The sequence below is a fragment of the Brienomyrus brachyistius genome, unplaced genomic scaffold (genome assembly GCF_023856365.1).
Source record: "Brienomyrus brachyistius isolate T26 unplaced genomic scaffold, BBRACH_0.4 scaffold49, whole genome shotgun sequence".
NCBI lineage: Eukaryota > Metazoa > Chordata > Actinopteri > Osteoglossiformes > Mormyridae > Brienomyrus > Brienomyrus brachyistius.
The window spans coordinates 721,405-738,385 of NW_026042324.1; the positions used below are offsets into that span (position 1 = coordinate 721,405).

General features: G+C 39.7%; 1 protein-coding gene across 3 annotated transcripts in view; it reads left to right on the forward strand.

Annotated features, from left to right (window-relative positions):
- The first annotated feature begins 224 nt into the window (after nt 1-224).
- Nucleotides 225-16,981, forward strand: part of LOC125723505 (anoctamin-1-like) — a 41,048-nt gene continuing 24,291 nt past the window's right edge. For 2 of the 3 annotated variants that reach the window (XM_049000146.1, XM_049000147.1), the window contains exons 1-6: nt 225-488; nt 2,392-2,564; nt 9,672-9,992; nt 15,597-15,695; nt 15,788-15,939; nt 16,657-16,711. In XM_049000146.1, the coding sequence (XP_048856103.1) occupies nt 428-488; nt 2,392-2,564; nt 9,672-9,992; nt 15,597-15,695; nt 15,788-15,939; nt 16,657-16,711 (861 nt within the window). In that variant the 5' untranslated portion in view covers nt 225-427. Of the gene's footprint in view, nt 489-2,391; nt 2,565-7,291; nt 7,471-9,671; nt 9,993-15,596; nt 15,696-15,787; nt 15,940-16,656; nt 16,712-16,981 lie in introns of those variants that run through there. The other variant, XM_049000148.1, reaches the window with a different exon arrangement.

Sequence of the window (16,981 nt, forward strand, 5' to 3'; positions counted from 1 at the left end):
GAAATCCCCCAATTTCGACCAAAGGCGATTCCTTAATAATGATTGGTAGGGCGGACTGTTTAATTAAAGCATGTATTTTACCTTGAACTTGTTGCGATGATGTGGCGATGTTGTTTTTCTTGCAGGTCTGCCGTGAAAGTGGTCAGTCTTGCGACAGAGACTGATTAGGACATCCGTATTTTTACTGCGGAGCAGAAACTGCGCGTTGAAGATTTTTTTTTTCCCATTTTTTTTTTCACGATACTTGTCGCTCCTATAGGAGTGGCGGTGCTCGGGAAGAACCTGGCGAAAGTTCATTACTTCCAGACAGTTTTAAGGTTGTGGTCTCTGGTGCAAGAGTAAGAAGAGCACAAAACTGACAGAGTGAAGAACGACTGGGGAAAGAAAAAGTTAGTGTGGAATTTAACGCAGAGCTTTGCGAGCAGAGATGGATGGCAATGGTACGGGTCCGAAGAAGAATGATCAAAATCATGATAACAAAGCATCTGGTAAGTATACGTAATTATCTTATTTGTATTATATAAGAACCATTATTCACATACAGGAAGAATATAATTAACAGCTGTCGGTGGTGACCATTGATGTAATAAAATCATGGTCATATGCAATTGAAGCAACAATTTTCAATTTTGAATTTCAAAATGACCAAAGTTCAAATAAGATGTATTTAATATTTTTAAATGTTTAAAACATGTTGGTTCTGTTAGAATTTTCCCAGTGTAATATGATGACATTTTGCTAAGTGAAAATAAGACATGGTATATATACTATACTTGTGTTTAAAAATAATAACAATAACAAATTATAAATGGACCCAGAGTAGCTGCTTAATCAAATAACATCCTACTTTCTACTTTACTGGTGAAATTCACCAATTCCCCTGACTACCAATTCTAATATTAGACGAAAAGGAAGCTTCTTTTTTCTTTTTTAAACTTTGATTCCCACGAAGCCTCATTCTAAGCCTGCCTGTTTAAACTGCCTCCCGTATAACTAGACAGAATCCCATCAGTAAATATCAGAAGGCCGAACAGGGGAAATATGAGTCAAAAATATAAAGTTGATGGAAACCAGCTGGACAATGTTATACTGAGAGGTTTGAAAGCATCTTTCAATAAAGCAAAGCGTGGTTGGGTCAAAAGACAATTTTTTTTCTCTCATCATGTTCTTTGCAGTAAATAAACATTTAAAAGCTGTTATTTCTAATTATTCTGTGAACAATCGCCTAAAACGATGTTTACAAACCATCTTCTTCCATCTATCCATCATCGCAATGCTTATCCTGGTCAGGATGTTGGACCTAGTCTTAAAATTTCAAATAATTTGGCAAGGCTGCATGTAATCAAAGAGTGACCCTTATAGTTGCTATATTAACTAGGCAAGCAAAGGGCTTGTTGCATAACTAGGTCTGCCACTATAAATCAATGTATCAGTACAGTTTATGGATGTTATGGTGTGTCAGTCTGGCCTGTTATGAATATAGAGGTTTCCATGCCTGACCTGTAGTCTATAATCGCTCACTTGTTCTTGGTCAATGGAATTTATGGCCATAATCTTGGAGTGATATACTATTTTATGCAAGCCTTTTTTGAAAAATAAAAACAAACTATCATAGTCCATCTATGGTATTAGCTCAATTCCCGCTATTTAAAGATGAAACATACAGGCATATTATCAGATTTCGTATATTTATAGGTATAACATAAGTGATAAGCAACAAACAGTTTGGCTGGGTTTACTAAAAGACCACAAGACATTTTTTTTCCTTGTGCATTGTTCATACTGGAAACTTTTTTTTTTTTACCCACTGGTTTACCCAGACATTAAATGGACAGAATTAGTACCAGATACAAGTAAACTAAAAATGTCTTTTTACAGTATATTTAATTCACAAGCCTAATCACTATGGATTAAAAGTAAATTTATACAATATTATCTTTGGAAGAGAAGTTGGTGTGATGCTACTGTAACTTGTATCACTTATGCCTTGAATCGCCCAGCAAGTATCAACTATTAATCTGTCATTTTAATATATACTTTGAATAATCACAGAAACACAGGCTGACAACTTTGCCGAATTTGGCACGTGTGCCAGTGGAGTTAGGCAGATGTGTTAACCTGCAATTTTAACTCTGAACACATGATGACGCTCTTCAAAAGGTGTGCTTGTGGTCTTGACCTTTATGAGGAACATGCCTGTAACATATCATCTTAAGTTCTCAGAATAGGCTTTTTTTTATATGTCAGCTGAGACCCAGGCAGTCTTGTATGGTAAAAAAAAACTGAATGGCAGCCGTGCCATTGGGTTAGGGTGAAGCACTAGCTTTTTTTGGGAACTCCGTAAAGGATGACTTCTGTCCTGTGCTGATCCCAGCTTTTCTCACTCCACAGGTAAAACGTTCTTAGTCCACAACCGCTCAGGAAATCACCTACCAGAGTTGGACTCACAGTCTGTGATAAGAAAGACAGAGAATGACAGCCATGTGCCTGCAAAAGACAAAGGGGTGGACATAATCAACATCAAGGGCATCGAGGACATTGGATATGTCCAGCAGGATTCCATCGTAAGTCACTTTCTCAGTGTTTGCAAATGATATTTTGGATCACATGTTAGGCATGTGATGCGTGGAGTTAATCAACAAGAACACCTTTCATTTGGGTCCAAACACTGTAGTGACAATGAGGGTCCGTTTGGTCCACATTCTTTGTTTATGCCCATATTAATTACTGTAAACTGGCGATACTGACTCAATACTTGAGTCAGATGGAAATGGGGTCATTGAGATTTCCTGGACTTACCTCATGAACAAGTCCTCACTGCAGCCTCTTCTGCTTGTGGTCTCTGGTAGCATGATGCCTCTTGTAAGCTGGTTATTTCCTGATGTCTGAGTAAGTACAAGAGCTTTGTTGTATGATCAGCACTTTCCTGGTTAGTGTGAATAGTTACATGGTGCCCAGGCAAGTGCAGCGTGACTGTAATGGAGGGTAGGACTTGCGCGTTCAAAGGGGCCCTACGAAGCCTACGAATAATATCTTTTAATGTTACTTTTTTAGCAGATATTTTTCTTCAAATTGGAAAGTAATGATCACAGAGCAGTCAGCGATCATCCCTGAGGCAAATGGGGTTAAGGGTCATGCTCAATGGCCTTCTGGTGATACAGCTACTCTGCTGGATATGGGATTTGAAAACACGACAGACATAGGTACATACACTTAATCGACTGCACTGCACATCACTCAGTTTTTATCCATGCATGTCGTCTTGCAGTATATGGGCATCTCTCACTCAAATGGCTCTGCATAGTGAAACTGTGGGCTATTTCTCAAGCTCTGAAAGGAAGACAATTGGAGGTTTCACCACATCCTTATTTTCCCAGAGAGAAATGAACTTTGCTCCTGGCTGTGCAGAGCAGCCAGACACATGTTCTCCAGTGGGAACACACCCAAGCTTGTAAAGGCAATATCCACTGTTGTGTGATAACTGTTGTTTTTTCCATATGCATTCCTACTATACTGGTTCAGGGCCCAGTTTTCTGTCATGTTTATTGACAAAAGAATTGTGAATGGAACCAAAACGGTATCAAATGCATAACTGTACATCATATAACAGCAGATGCCGGCATTTAAATTATTTACAGTATTTAGATGCTAGGCTAGTTTATCTTTTTGTGGGTTGGAATTATGAAACTTGCCTATTCTGTGTGTCTGAAGTAGTACTTCATCAAACTTCAAGTCCAGTACGAGGTTTACAGGAATATAACCCCAGATCAGTGCAATAATCTGTATAAGTTACTGTCACAAGACCCAGACTAAAGTACAACATCAAAAATTTCTGGAAACCAGAACTGATTAGGGTTGCCATATTTGGTGAGTCAAAAAAAAGTATGTGTCTCGGGATCAGAATATCGATGAGTTTTCACATTCACTGGTCAATTAGGTAGCACTTTAAGTGAAGTGATTATTTGTCATTGTTGACATACCACAGCACCCAGTGCACAACAACGATATCTGTCCTGCCTTTAACCCATATGTAAAATTGTAACATAGCAGGGAGCAGCTAATTCAGCACCCAGGGAGCAGTGCTTGGGATGTGGTACCATTGTCAGGGTTCCTCAGTGGTACTTTGCTGGTCTGCAATCTTTAGATTACAAGTGTGCTCCCCTAACCATTAGTCCACCACTGCTCATAAGTCTTATTAATATTAATTTCCCTAACCACCCAGTATTAACAGGGTGACCTTACAGTTAACTGTCATTTTACAAATTGCCCCAAAATGAAGCAGCAGTGCTGTGTTGCAGCTAAGGACCTAAAGTGCAGCTGTAGATGACGTGTGGTCTTGTGAATATAGTAACTCGAAAAGCATTTTACACACCTGTTTCAAACTTTACAGACATATTGTATGGGTGACAAACTGATCAAATTTGGAAACAGATTGTGTCAAAATTAAAGGGTGTTGGATTGTGGTACTGATGATAAAACGGATACTTTCAGATACTTGATCCTCTTAGCATGATAACTCAAAGTATTTGACAGATCATTTTCAACCTTTGCAGACGTTGTAAAGGTGAAGATTTGGACCTTATCCAATTTTGGGAAAATAGTGCCAAAAATGAAATAGTATTGGTTAGTGATTAGAAAGTGAAGGCCAACTCAGACACGTATTCCTGTGAACATGGTAGCTCAAATATCATTTGGCCATAATCTTTTCCAAGCCTCAAAAATGTATTATATAGGTGAATATCTGGACCTGTTAAAATTGCACCAAAATATAAGCACCGGTGCCTAGTAACAGCAAAAACAAGGATGACTTAGATGAAACACCTTGTGAACAAAACTCTACTTGATATTACTACTTCATGTACTCTACTCTCTGTGTGTGTGTGTGTGTGTGCGAGATAGATAACGGAATAGTGAATGGGTTTTGAAGGGTTACAAGTTTTTTTTATTAGTCAGTATTAAATAGGATTATGAATAAAATACTTAAGTTTTTGTAGTCACAAAAAAATACTTTTGGAAATAATTGACATTTTCTTAACAACAATAACACTGTACGTATGCATTTTTACTGTCAGCATGCCTTTCTAGCTTTGGTTGCTCTTGCATTATTGTACTGTTAATCTTTACTGTATATTTTTGCGTAATAATTCTCTCTGTTCCATTTCATTGAAATACTTAGCCCTGTTGTGATCCATCCTTACTTGATTGGCTAATTATTGCAAACTTTACGCTTTTATGTGCATGCGCTCAAGAAGGTTTCAGTAAGCTTGGTTTCAGTAAGAAACCCAGGCTTGATATCAGACATCCCTCTTCTCCTGAAGTTCTGGGAGTCTCCCACAAATTGACAGCCGGTCCCAGATAAATGGTGCGTAATATTCCTGAAATCTGTTGTTCCACTATTCAGGTGATAAAATTACCCAGTTTTACTACTGCTGTCTTGCCCAAAATTTTGTCATCACTCTATAGCCCCAGTCAGCAAATTTCTGACCTATCCCACCCTAGTCAGTAAATTTTTTATTTTATACAATTACTATGGGGAAAAAAAGATGTGTGTGTGTGTGTGTGTGTGTGTGTGTATATATCGGTATGTATGTATAATATTACCGTACCATAATATCAGTCAGGAAATATCAGTCCCCCACCCTCCCGGAAGTCCCTCATATGTCTCCCTGAAATCAATATCCCTAAGGTGGGATGTCTGTGATATAGACTGCCGGTATTCAGCACTGTGATGCTTTTAATCGCAATTGTTTGGTTTAGTCAAGCTAGAATTGATGTTGAATGAGCTTTGTGGCACATGGCCCTGCTTTACCTGCCTATACCCAGGTTAATTGGTGTTTACCTCATTAGTGCTTGGTTGATTAAGGATGCACAACTGGTCCTTGTTTAAACCTCATTACTTGCATATATAAACCCCTGCCTGTCGGTCCAAATTCACGCACTTCTAGTATAGTCCTATTTACCTGCCAGTAAATTTACGTTGTAATAAAGGCTCCCTGTGTCTCAATACCTGCGTTGTGGACTGTCGATCATGCCAATATGTAGCAAAATTGGCATGTAAGTGGAATGGTTCAGAGTTGTACATCACGGCAAGCATTTGTGTAAATGTATATTTACTGGCTATCACATGTCCAGTTGATCCCTGTGGTGAATCTAGAAATTGTTGAGGTTGAAGGGTGTGGGAGGAATATGGTTTAGACGGCCAGAGCAGGTGTTCTGTCTCGGGAATTCTGACAGTCTTCCTTTCTGGTTCGCCTTGACAGCTACAGTACATGCAGTTTACTTTGTAGACACGTACAGTAACAACCCAGATAACAGACTTGTGTTGAAATGACATTGATCCTATATCAGACAAAAACATTGAAACAACGTTGATCTTCAATCTTTCACTTTATATCAACAAGGTTTTGCCACAATCAATTTTTCAATATTGAAAATCTGACCAAAAATCAATTCAGTTTCAACAGTAATAATTTAACATTGACCATAATTCAATGCATTTAACTATAATTCAACGTTGAGACAATAACAGTACCTGAAATTCTGATTTTGTTTTCATATCATTTGCATTGTGCATTCATTCTGAAACAATTTAGGAAAATAAAGCGTATGACATTACTCATTTTACTTTACAGACTTTTCAGGGGCAAGTGCTCTAACAGAGGCATGGCTGATCAGTACATTTTGCTGGGGGTGTGGGCAGGGGGTCCCCATTTAGGATTGAATGCAGTTTTTGACAGGGTGTGGTTTTAGTACAGTTGTGTGTGTGTTGATGAATTATGGTTTGAGTTGAATGCGGCTGAACTGCAGTTAAGCTTTGAGGTGAAGATGTCATGGTGTGAGGAGCCTATTCACCTGCTGGTACCCAGAAGCTGCTTCACTGTGAAGTCAATTAATGCTGCGGAGTGCAGGAGAATATTGCAGAAAGGCTCATTCCCAATTGGAAGAACAATGCTCCACATTGCAAAGACCATCGAAAAGTGGCTTGAGATCAAGTCCTCATGTTTTACCCTATAGAGAGAGAGAGATGAAAAAACGAAGTAATCTATCTGATTATTTGCCTGATCATTGATATGTTGTGAAAAATCATAAAATAAATGTCAATTTTTGGCTTGATTTGTTTTTTTTTGCCGCAGAGTGTAATATTTATAAAATTTAGCCAACTTTGGCAAAAAAAAACTAAATGTTCCAACTAATGTGAGGACATATAAAGAGTTAAAATCCAAGTGTCTTCTAATATTAGCTCTTGGCTTTCTTAACTCCTCTCAAGTAACAGGCCGGTTGAGCAGGCAGATTCAGGGCAGCAGGCGCATTCGGGCTTGCAGACCAGGGAGCGAGTCCTGCTTCATTGCAGTAGCCCACAGGGATGGGAAGATGGCTGAGAATGCACCTGAACTCGCAGGCGCTGCACTGCCAGGCCCCACAAGGCAGACACACTTCCTCAGAGATGTGGTATTCCATGGCAAGTTCAAAGTAAGTGCTACAGGTGAATGAGTTAGCAGATGATAGAAAGCTGACGTTGACACATGCCCACAGCAACTTACTACTTGTCTGTCTGTCTGTGTTTTCTGGGTTTAATCTTTAAAATTAGGAAATTCCATGTTTTGTTGCTATTTGTTGCCACACATTTTTCACCTTCAAGTCAAGTGACCTTAACCTAGTTTGCAGCAGCTCCTTGTACATTAGCTAACCATGAAAGGCTACTGAATTACTTTGGCTTGGATGAGTTGTTGATTGTCTCTTCGTTGTTGAATAGAAGACCTAATTTGGAAACGGAGTTTCTTCCCTTGGTCTTTAACACTAAAACCTATATCACTGGAATACTCGATGGCTAGTACCAAGTACTCCTGCTCTAGTAGATTATGTCCAATTTTGTCTTCATGCTGTTTTGTCTTGAAACTCTGGTTCCATGAATAACTGGGACAAGTTATTTCATGGATTCCTTATAATCCTCTGATAAATGCGTGATGTTCAGGACCGGAAAAGCATTGATGCTTTTAATAATTGGTGCTGGTGAGGACTTTTAAGAATATCATGGACTGTAAAGAAAATGAAGTGAATTCTGGATTAAATCAAGACTGAACTTTGATTTGAAGCACGGATGGCCAAACTAAAGCTATTTATTGTGGGCTTTTTAAGAGAAGACCCACTACATTGGAGAAGACCACAATACTTGGAGCAGTTAAAGGTAAATATTGATATTACTACTTCATGTAAGTAGTAAATAAGGCAGATGATGACCATAATGGATGGGCTGAATGGTCACACCAATGAACATGCCATTGGAAAGTCTGAAAAACCAGACAGATGGAAATCCTCCAGAATGCCTAATGTGCATGCCCCAAGTCAACTTCATCTTCATAGCATAGAAGCAACTTCCATCGAATGGTCTGTCTTATTTATTATTTACTATTAGTCCTCAATCCTCTTCTAAATATTACACATTAATTTCGATAATGATTAAAATAATTTAAAAAACATAGTAATATATCACTACTGCATTCTTGGGTGACTAGTTGTATGTTACATACTATACCAGTAGAAGTCTTGAAGGGCAGTAATGTGTAATATGAGCTCCAGCACAACCCAGTCACGTCTCGGGTTCCTTCCGGTGGCTTTATGAGGTTCTGGTCATCATTTTACATCAGACCCCCAGATGAGTATAAACCAAAAACCACTATAGAACCTGTGTTTTTGATGTGGACATTTAATATTTGTGCTTAACATCCTTTTACATCAGCCTGCTTGTGCAAGACCACTGCTGTGAAACTGTGAACATTGATTACTTTGTCGATGAAGCCTTATTACCCAGCACCCAGATACGGCACCATCAACAGATTTGAGAAATTTGGTTAGATTTGGTGGCAAAAGCTGCAATTCCCACTCATTTCTTGATGAAATTGTGTCCAAATTCATAAATTAAATGTATTGTCATGCTAAATTTGATTACAGTGTTTGCAGCCGAAGACATGTATGAATGAAGTTTTATTACTGAGATGTTGGATTTGAGTGTAGATATCAAATGACTGCTGTTAAATCTGTGCACCTGACCTCAGCTAGATCATTCAAAACGTTATAGAGAGGATTAAGAGCCCGCTAAAACATCACGATGACTGCGATGTTAAATATTGTAACTTTGGAATTGTTGATACTAAACTTATTAATATTTTCAGTTAATCTTTTGTGTAGTTATATCATATCATCTGATTCAATTTAAATGGGCAATTAAATACCTTTTTATGCTCTGAACTGCTTATGAACTGCTTTGCAGAACTGAAGTGGCTTTGTGTCCTGCTGTTGATTTGACAAGCTCATCCTTCTTGTCCCCCTTTTCCCACACTAATTTAATTCCAGCTAAATACCATAAAACAGAACATAAAATCAGAAGCATACCGGTTTATGGTACTTTTCAGATACTCATCTCTGGTACTCAAGATGACAACTAGTTTGATCATCGCAGATATGAATGCAACATATAGACAGGGTTGCTTCTTCCTAGAAACATGTGTAGACTTTAGAGCATCCTAGGTCACTATAGTGGAAAATAACCTGATCTGTTGCACACGTGCCTTTCACATCTGCATTGTTAGTGTCCCCCCGCATGTGCGTATGCACAAATGTGCATGTATGTACTGCAGGCTTCTGTAATGCCTCTGTGTGCTCTCTCTGTCCAGCTGCTGAATGCCCGGATCCCGGAGGAAAACACGCAGTGCCGGCAAGGTCTCTACTTCCAAGATGGTGAGAGGCGGGTGGACTACATCCTCACCTACCAAATCAAGAAACCCGGCAGCTCTCGCCGGCACTCATCCCGCCTGAAAGATAACGCCCTCACCCGCAGCCTGCGGCGGGGCCGGGGCCCACCGCCACCGCAGGACCCTGAGGCGGCCACGCAGGAGCCCGATCTGCAGTCCCATGAGGACGACAAGCGTGTCTGCCGGGAGGAGTTTGAGGGCAATCTCATGGAGACGGGCCTGGAACTCGAGAAAGACGAAAATGTGAGTAACACTAGAAGCAGCCACTACGTGGGAATGAAAAGCAGGTACATCTGCTTTGGTTCTTTACGAGCTACTGGATGAAAGGTTTGTTTTAAAACAACCACAGTGAAGGTGGATGAGGTGCACAGAAAGCAAATGTGTGAGAAACAGGGTCCAATCATCAGCCCGTCAGCTTCATTGAGCTGTAGACAGGGCCTCAAATGCAGCTCTGAGCTGAGGTTGGTTTGTTATGGTCCACTTCACTTGAAAGGATCATTTTTATAAGATTTAACCCTTGTCTCCTGTGTGTGTGTGTGTGTGTGTCTCTGTGTGTGTATACACAGACACACATACATATATACATACAGTATACCGCATCAGGAAAAATTAGGAGACCAAAAGACAATTTTTTTGTTGCACTCATTTCACAATTTCTGGGTGTGCGTCTGTGAATATTACATTTTTTTTTTTGTTTTTGCAAACTGCAGTCTGGTTCTTTCCTATTTCTCATTAATGAAGGGCTTTGTCCTTGTTTTTTGGGACTTCAGTCCTGCTACTAGGACCCTGACACAAACACTCCTTAGCAGTTCACATCACACCTGCACTCAATGTTTCCCATTCCTTTTGAAGGTCACTCGTTGTCATCCTACGATTCATGAGAAACTGTCGGATAAGTTAAGCCATCTCTGGTGTGTCACTTCTGTCCTACATCTGGCTGGTTTCTGGTCGTTCCCAGTGTTTCCTGCTGTTTTGCTCTTGTGTGCTGCTGTCTTAGAAATTTTGAGCCTGGAAGCAACCTGCTGCTCAGCGTTTCCACGATTAAACCAGCATTTAAAAATGCAGGTTTGTTTAAACATATAGAATGGTCTCAATTTTTTTTTTTCTGCGGCTGTGTGTATATGTATATAAAAAAACTACGGAATTTGTTGTCTTTAAAGTACATTTTCATATTTACAAATGCATGGTTTGGGGATATTTATTACCTAAATGCGCACTGGACACTTTAGCAGAATGACATGGTATTTTGAATTTACTAAATACTCAGATAACATTCTTCATATATATGTGTCATATCCAAATCTTTGCAGTCATGTGTGCCTGAGATGCTGTGCAGAATGTGCTTGAGCTGCAGGCGGCAGCGGTATGAAATCAGAGCCCGTCGGTTGCTCCAAATGCCGGCTGCAGTAAGAGTATACCTACCAGGAGGGGTCTTTCCCACACATGGTTCTGCAGGAGTTGTGGCGGGTGTACATGCGGACAAAATTGGCAGTCTGCTTCTCTCTGGAGGCGTGGGGGAGGTTTTGGAATTCTGTCCCAGATCTGGAACATGTGGCCTGGGAGTTACTGGGTGGTGGAGGAGCTGGAGGGAGGGGTTGTTGGGGACGGCAGAATAGAGGACGATGTTCAGTCACCAGCCCTGAACACACTCTTGAAAACTGATTCACAGGCAACCGTTAGCCTTTTTAGCTTCGTCTTTGAGCTGAATGTTGATTGCGCTGTTATGCTAATTGGAGGTTGTAAATGGTGGAGTGATACAGAAGGAATCCCACCAAAAACTGATTTGTTTGTTCGGACAGTATGAATTCCTTTAGCAAATATGCAGCTGTTTGAACGCAATTTTGTAAACGCTGTAAACTGTTTAGATATTTAAGCTTTGACTGTGCTAATGTGTCTCCCTGCTGCATCAAAAAATTGTTGTGCAAGGATTGTATTATATTTCTGCAAATGATCTTATTTTATATGATAAATTTTAATCTGACAGTAAATATGATTTTATTACGGTATGAATAAGACATGCTTGATTTTATCTCACTCAAGTCTGTCATAATCGAAAAGATTAGTGGTCTTTTATCTTGGGGAGGTTCATCATTTGGGTCCATTTGCTTGCTTTTTTTTTTTTTTTTTGTTTTGACAATTTTAGGATAACTGCAGTGACGTCATTATTCCAAAATCAGAATAAAATTAGATTTTTTTAAATCCCCCAGCAAGACGGCGAATAGCATGACTGACCAAAAGTTGGGTGATTCTGTGATTTTGATAATAGAAATAGCTGAATATGAATCCTGTTTGCCTCTCTTTAAAATGAGCCAGCATTTTATCTGTAGCTTAGCTAATGACAGATGGCAGTCTCTCTGAGCACCCTTTGTTTGGTCGTCATACCTCATGCCAGTAGTATCACTGCTTGTCCTAGCATTGTGACTGACACGTTTGTTTTTGGATATGTTTGTGTGAACAGCTAGAATATCGTGTGTGCTCATTTTTGCGAAAGACACCCTATCAGTGTTTCAACGTCATTCTTCTTGGATGCTTTAACTGTGCGCTAAACCTTGTTTGTTGGAAGAGCCCATTTCTGTGAACATATGGAGTATGGAGGAAATTTGGCTCTTGCCTCGTAGTTTATGCGTGTATCAAACTGAGTCACGCGCCGATGCGGATATAATTTTTGTTACTCCATACTACGCAGCTCGGGGCTGCAGGCTCGTTGTCATGAATCCGTACTACGGTGTACCGTCATGCTTTTACCGATCCCTGTTTTTCATGGTTGTTTTTTTGCACAGCAGTGAGCCCGTGTGCCATCTGTGTGAGAAGCTCTGGACCGCGATGAGAATCTCATGCCCACAGAGTGGCGGTAATTTCAGGGAGCTGTCAGTCATAACACCTCGCCATGATCCTCACTCCGCGTTTCACCTTCTGATTGTCGTTGGTCTGATTTGCCATGTAATGTACTGAGGGGGACCTGCAATTTCTACTTCTTGTTAAAGTAGCTGGGGTCCACTGCACTGGAGTTATTAGACACTTCCTATTGACAATTTTGTGTGTTTTGTTGGTTATCACAAGGATTAATTCTAACACTGGTCAGCATATCTACTTGATTGGGGATCACTTACTCCGGTTTCCCCCCACAGTCCAAAAACATGCTGCGGCTGATTGGACTTGCTAAATTGCCCGTAGGTGTGCATGCGTGCGTGAATGTTGTGTGAGTGTGCCCTGCGATGGGCTGGCCCCCCTTCCTGGGTTGTTCCCTGCCTCGTGACCATTGCTTCCGGGATAGGCTCCGGATCCCCCGCGACCCAGTAGGATAAGCGGTTTGGAAAATGGATGGATGGATGGGGATCACCATCCTTCGATGGACCTCTGACTACAGTGGCTGGTTCTTCCAGGAGTTTTGTAGATTGTGCTGATAAAATTAACTTTAAACCGATAGAGATGGAGTAAGTCTGGCAATAGGTGTAAACCGAAGCATTCCTAAGAACTCTAAATAGGCTAAATATGTGCAGCGAATGTTTTGTTCCTACTCTTGTTCTTATGTTTGAGAATTATTGCTATTTTTATAATTTTGGATTTTTCCACTTGTTAATGTCTGGCATAAGCATGATTTGCTATAATTCTTTCTAGAAACAAACTCTGTGTCATGCATTCCTGAATTTTTCTCGGACACGATTTCTCATGTCCCTTTCAGTCACCAGCAAGTGGTCTGTATGAACTGCTTTGTTTTGGTTGTGACGGGAGCAAAATGGATTGTTTTGCACAGTGATGCTTGTTTACATTCGGTTGTCAGTTGATTGATTGCAGTTGCTTGCATTAATATTTTTTCTTTCTTTCCAAAAATAATGCTTATGAATGTTTTTTCTGGCTAACAAACCTTGTTTACCCTTGTGGGGCTTCTGATGTGGATCTAAGATGTAATTGAACAAGTACCAAGATAAGGAAGTGACCAGGTTTACATTTGGTGACCTTATGGCATGTTTGATGGCATGTTTGCAAAGAAGGGCCATTAATTCATGTTTTATAAGCTCGGGCACTTTCAGATGGATTTTTCTCTTGGACCAAAACATCCCATAATCAGCTTGACTTCCTAAGGATATATGCAGAGATGTTTACATTGTAAGTGCTGGCTATTTCTGAGTTTAACCCTTTCACTTCCTGCAGCCTTCTTGGCAGTGGATCCATGGTGCCATGAATCAGTTCTACATTAATTACAAAGCAGAATGCAACCAGAATACTAGCCGTTATACATTATGTGCTGAAATTTTAAATTCCAGGTTATTCAGAGATGATACTGAGATGCAGAAATGGGACCAACATGGAAATTACAATAAATTACAATTAAATAATACAAGCAGATGTAGAAGACATTTCGCTTTGTGAACGCAGTAACTGTGAAGTATTTTACAGATCTTTTTTGAACTGTGCAGATACATTGTAGAGTTTATAAACTGGAAATGATAAAATTTTGAGACTGATTGCTCCAAAAGTATCCCTTACTGTTAACTCAAAGTATTTGACAGATCTTTTTCAGCCTTTGCGGGCATGTTGTGAGGGTGACGATCAGGGATCATCAAATTTTGAAACATGTTGCACCAAAACTGAAACGGTGCCACACAGTGGTTAGCGAAGAGAAGACCAGCTCGGACACTTGATTTTGGCAGCTTGTAAATGATCCGTCTGATCTTTTCCAAACGTTGGAAGCACATTGTACAGGTAAAGATCTGCACATGTACAAAATCTGAGACATATTGCCCCAAAACTGAAGCAATGACACCTGGTGACTACAAATACAAGGATGAGGCTTAACCTTGTGAACAGGGTAACTCTGTTATACTTGTTGTACTTACTTCATTTGAGCTTTGATGGATCTTACTACCACTTCAGAAAAGATAATTGGTATAGCTGCATAGATAACATGTGAAATCAACTCAGAAACAAGGTTGTGACCATGATGCAGGTGAGCGTTGAATGCAAACCGGCCGTAACACTACGCAAGATGTATCATAAAAAATGTTTAAGATTGTGAAAAGGTTGATTTAATTACTAATTAATGAATTATTTATTTTTTTATTTATCCGTGGGGAAATGGCCACAATAGTGGGGTAGCAGGTTGTTTGCTGGGAGGAGATAAGTAATAAAGGGATTATTATAACATTATGTGTTTCAGAATAGGACTATAAAAATTGATTTTAAGATGTCTCTTTCTGGATGATGTTTTCTGATTTTTTTTTTTTTTTTTTTTTTTTTTCCCAAGATTATTGTAGTTATTATATTGGTCATTCAATAGTTTACAAATGGTTTGGAATATTTAACACAGGGTCCAGAAGAAGTGTACCGTAGGTGTATCTCACTGACTCCTTCATATATGACATTCTGTGTGTAAAGTTTGTGTTCCCCTATTTGTGGATAAAAGCTTGTGATGGCTTTTTAAAGAGGTATGAAAATTATTCTCTTTAAAAGTACTGTAGTTTACGCCAGCGCGGCTGGTTCCAGCACCTGCAGATCTAGTACCCTGCAGAGTGTTAAATTAGGGCTGCACCCTGAGCTCTGCAGGGCTGTAGATCTGCCGGAGCAGGAGCCAGCAGCCCTAGTGTCTGTATGCCACGTAAGCCTATTATTTTGAAACACCAAGATCATTTTATCATAATGTTTGGCAAAGAATTAAAAATAGTCTCGCGAGTAATGCATGGGGCTTCTGTTAAATTGCCTTGCATCCAAGAGTTTTCATGAATGCACTTTTAACTTCAAAATCTACAAATTCATTTGTAATGTACAAGCATGCACAGATTACATTCACACTACAGTGATACTTGCTTTGTATCCTAAGGCAGGTTGTTTTGTTTGTGTGTGTTTCAGTCAAAAACTCCTGGGATGGGCTTTGTGAAGATACACGCTCCCTGGCATGTCCTATGCCGAGAAGCGGAGTTCATGAAACTCAAGATGCCCACCAAAAAAGTTGGTTTGGAAAGATGATTCAATTTCTTTTTTTCCTAGTCGTTGGTAATGCTACGTTCCACCGTGTTAACAGGGCTTTCATTTCATCTCAGGTGTATGAGGTCAAGCACGGTAGCAGCCTGGTTGAGAAAATTAACGCATTCATCTCCAAGGTGACAGAACCCCTGCACCCAAAAGTGGAAGAGAACAGAATACACAACGTCAAGCACCTTTCCTACCCATTCTCACGAGAAAAGCAGCATCTGTGAGTACCACCTACTCCGTACACTCCCTCCAGTAGGATTCAACATTCTGACGGCCTGCGCAGCCTTATCTCTTATCAATCAAACTCAAAGACCCTTTGTATAGGAAGTATTTTCTACAACAAATTAAATGAAAATGATGAAATGAAAATACAATCTCCACTTTGCCATTTAGTTTTCAAAGTCAATGTGCAAAAATCAGTCAGTCCAATACCAAGGAACAGGTGAGGTGTTTTTCCATTAACAGACTTGGAAAGATTGTTTGTTAATCAGGGCTATAATTACAGGGAGAGGCTAGGAACACAAGTAAAACGGACGATAATTAAACAAGGCACAGGTACGGTCACCATAAACAAGGATATAAAATCAAAGACGTAAATTACCCATATCAGGAACTAGGGGAGATAATAAAGCCAAAATAATTAACAAAAGATGAAATGGGCCTCAGACCCTCAGGCCTTCAATTTATGACGGAAAGATCAGCCTCTAGGCTGCACACTTAGCCCATGGAGCCAGAGGCGCAGGTAAAACACAGTTGGGCAGCATTTAATGGGATGGCCACTGTGAACCTCTGGCCATATATGTTTGACAGGTGGGCTTTGCTCTGTTTGAAGACTATTGTGGTCTTGAGTTACGTTGTGTCTTCTGTGATATAAAACCATTTGTATAAGTATGAATTCTGTAGCAAGATTTAATCCTGCACTTGGATGTTTTGACAGGTTTGATTTGTCAGACAGAGATTCCTTCTTTGACAGTAAAACAAGAAGTTCAATAGTAAGTTTTATGCTTAAATACACATTTTGGGTGAATGCTTAATTATATGCATTATGTATGTTCGCAGATTTTATTTATCAGGATAAATATGTTCTTTATGCTGTACTTACAGTAAAATACAAGTCCTTTTGAGTATTCAGATCCTCAGATTAATCAAGTGAAAATGTTAGTGGTCACACAACCAGCTCACTTGTGCTTCTGGATTTTCTGTCATTCTGATGTAGTAAAATATTTATTTGGATGTTTCTCAGAGTTATTCTTTCCAATTTC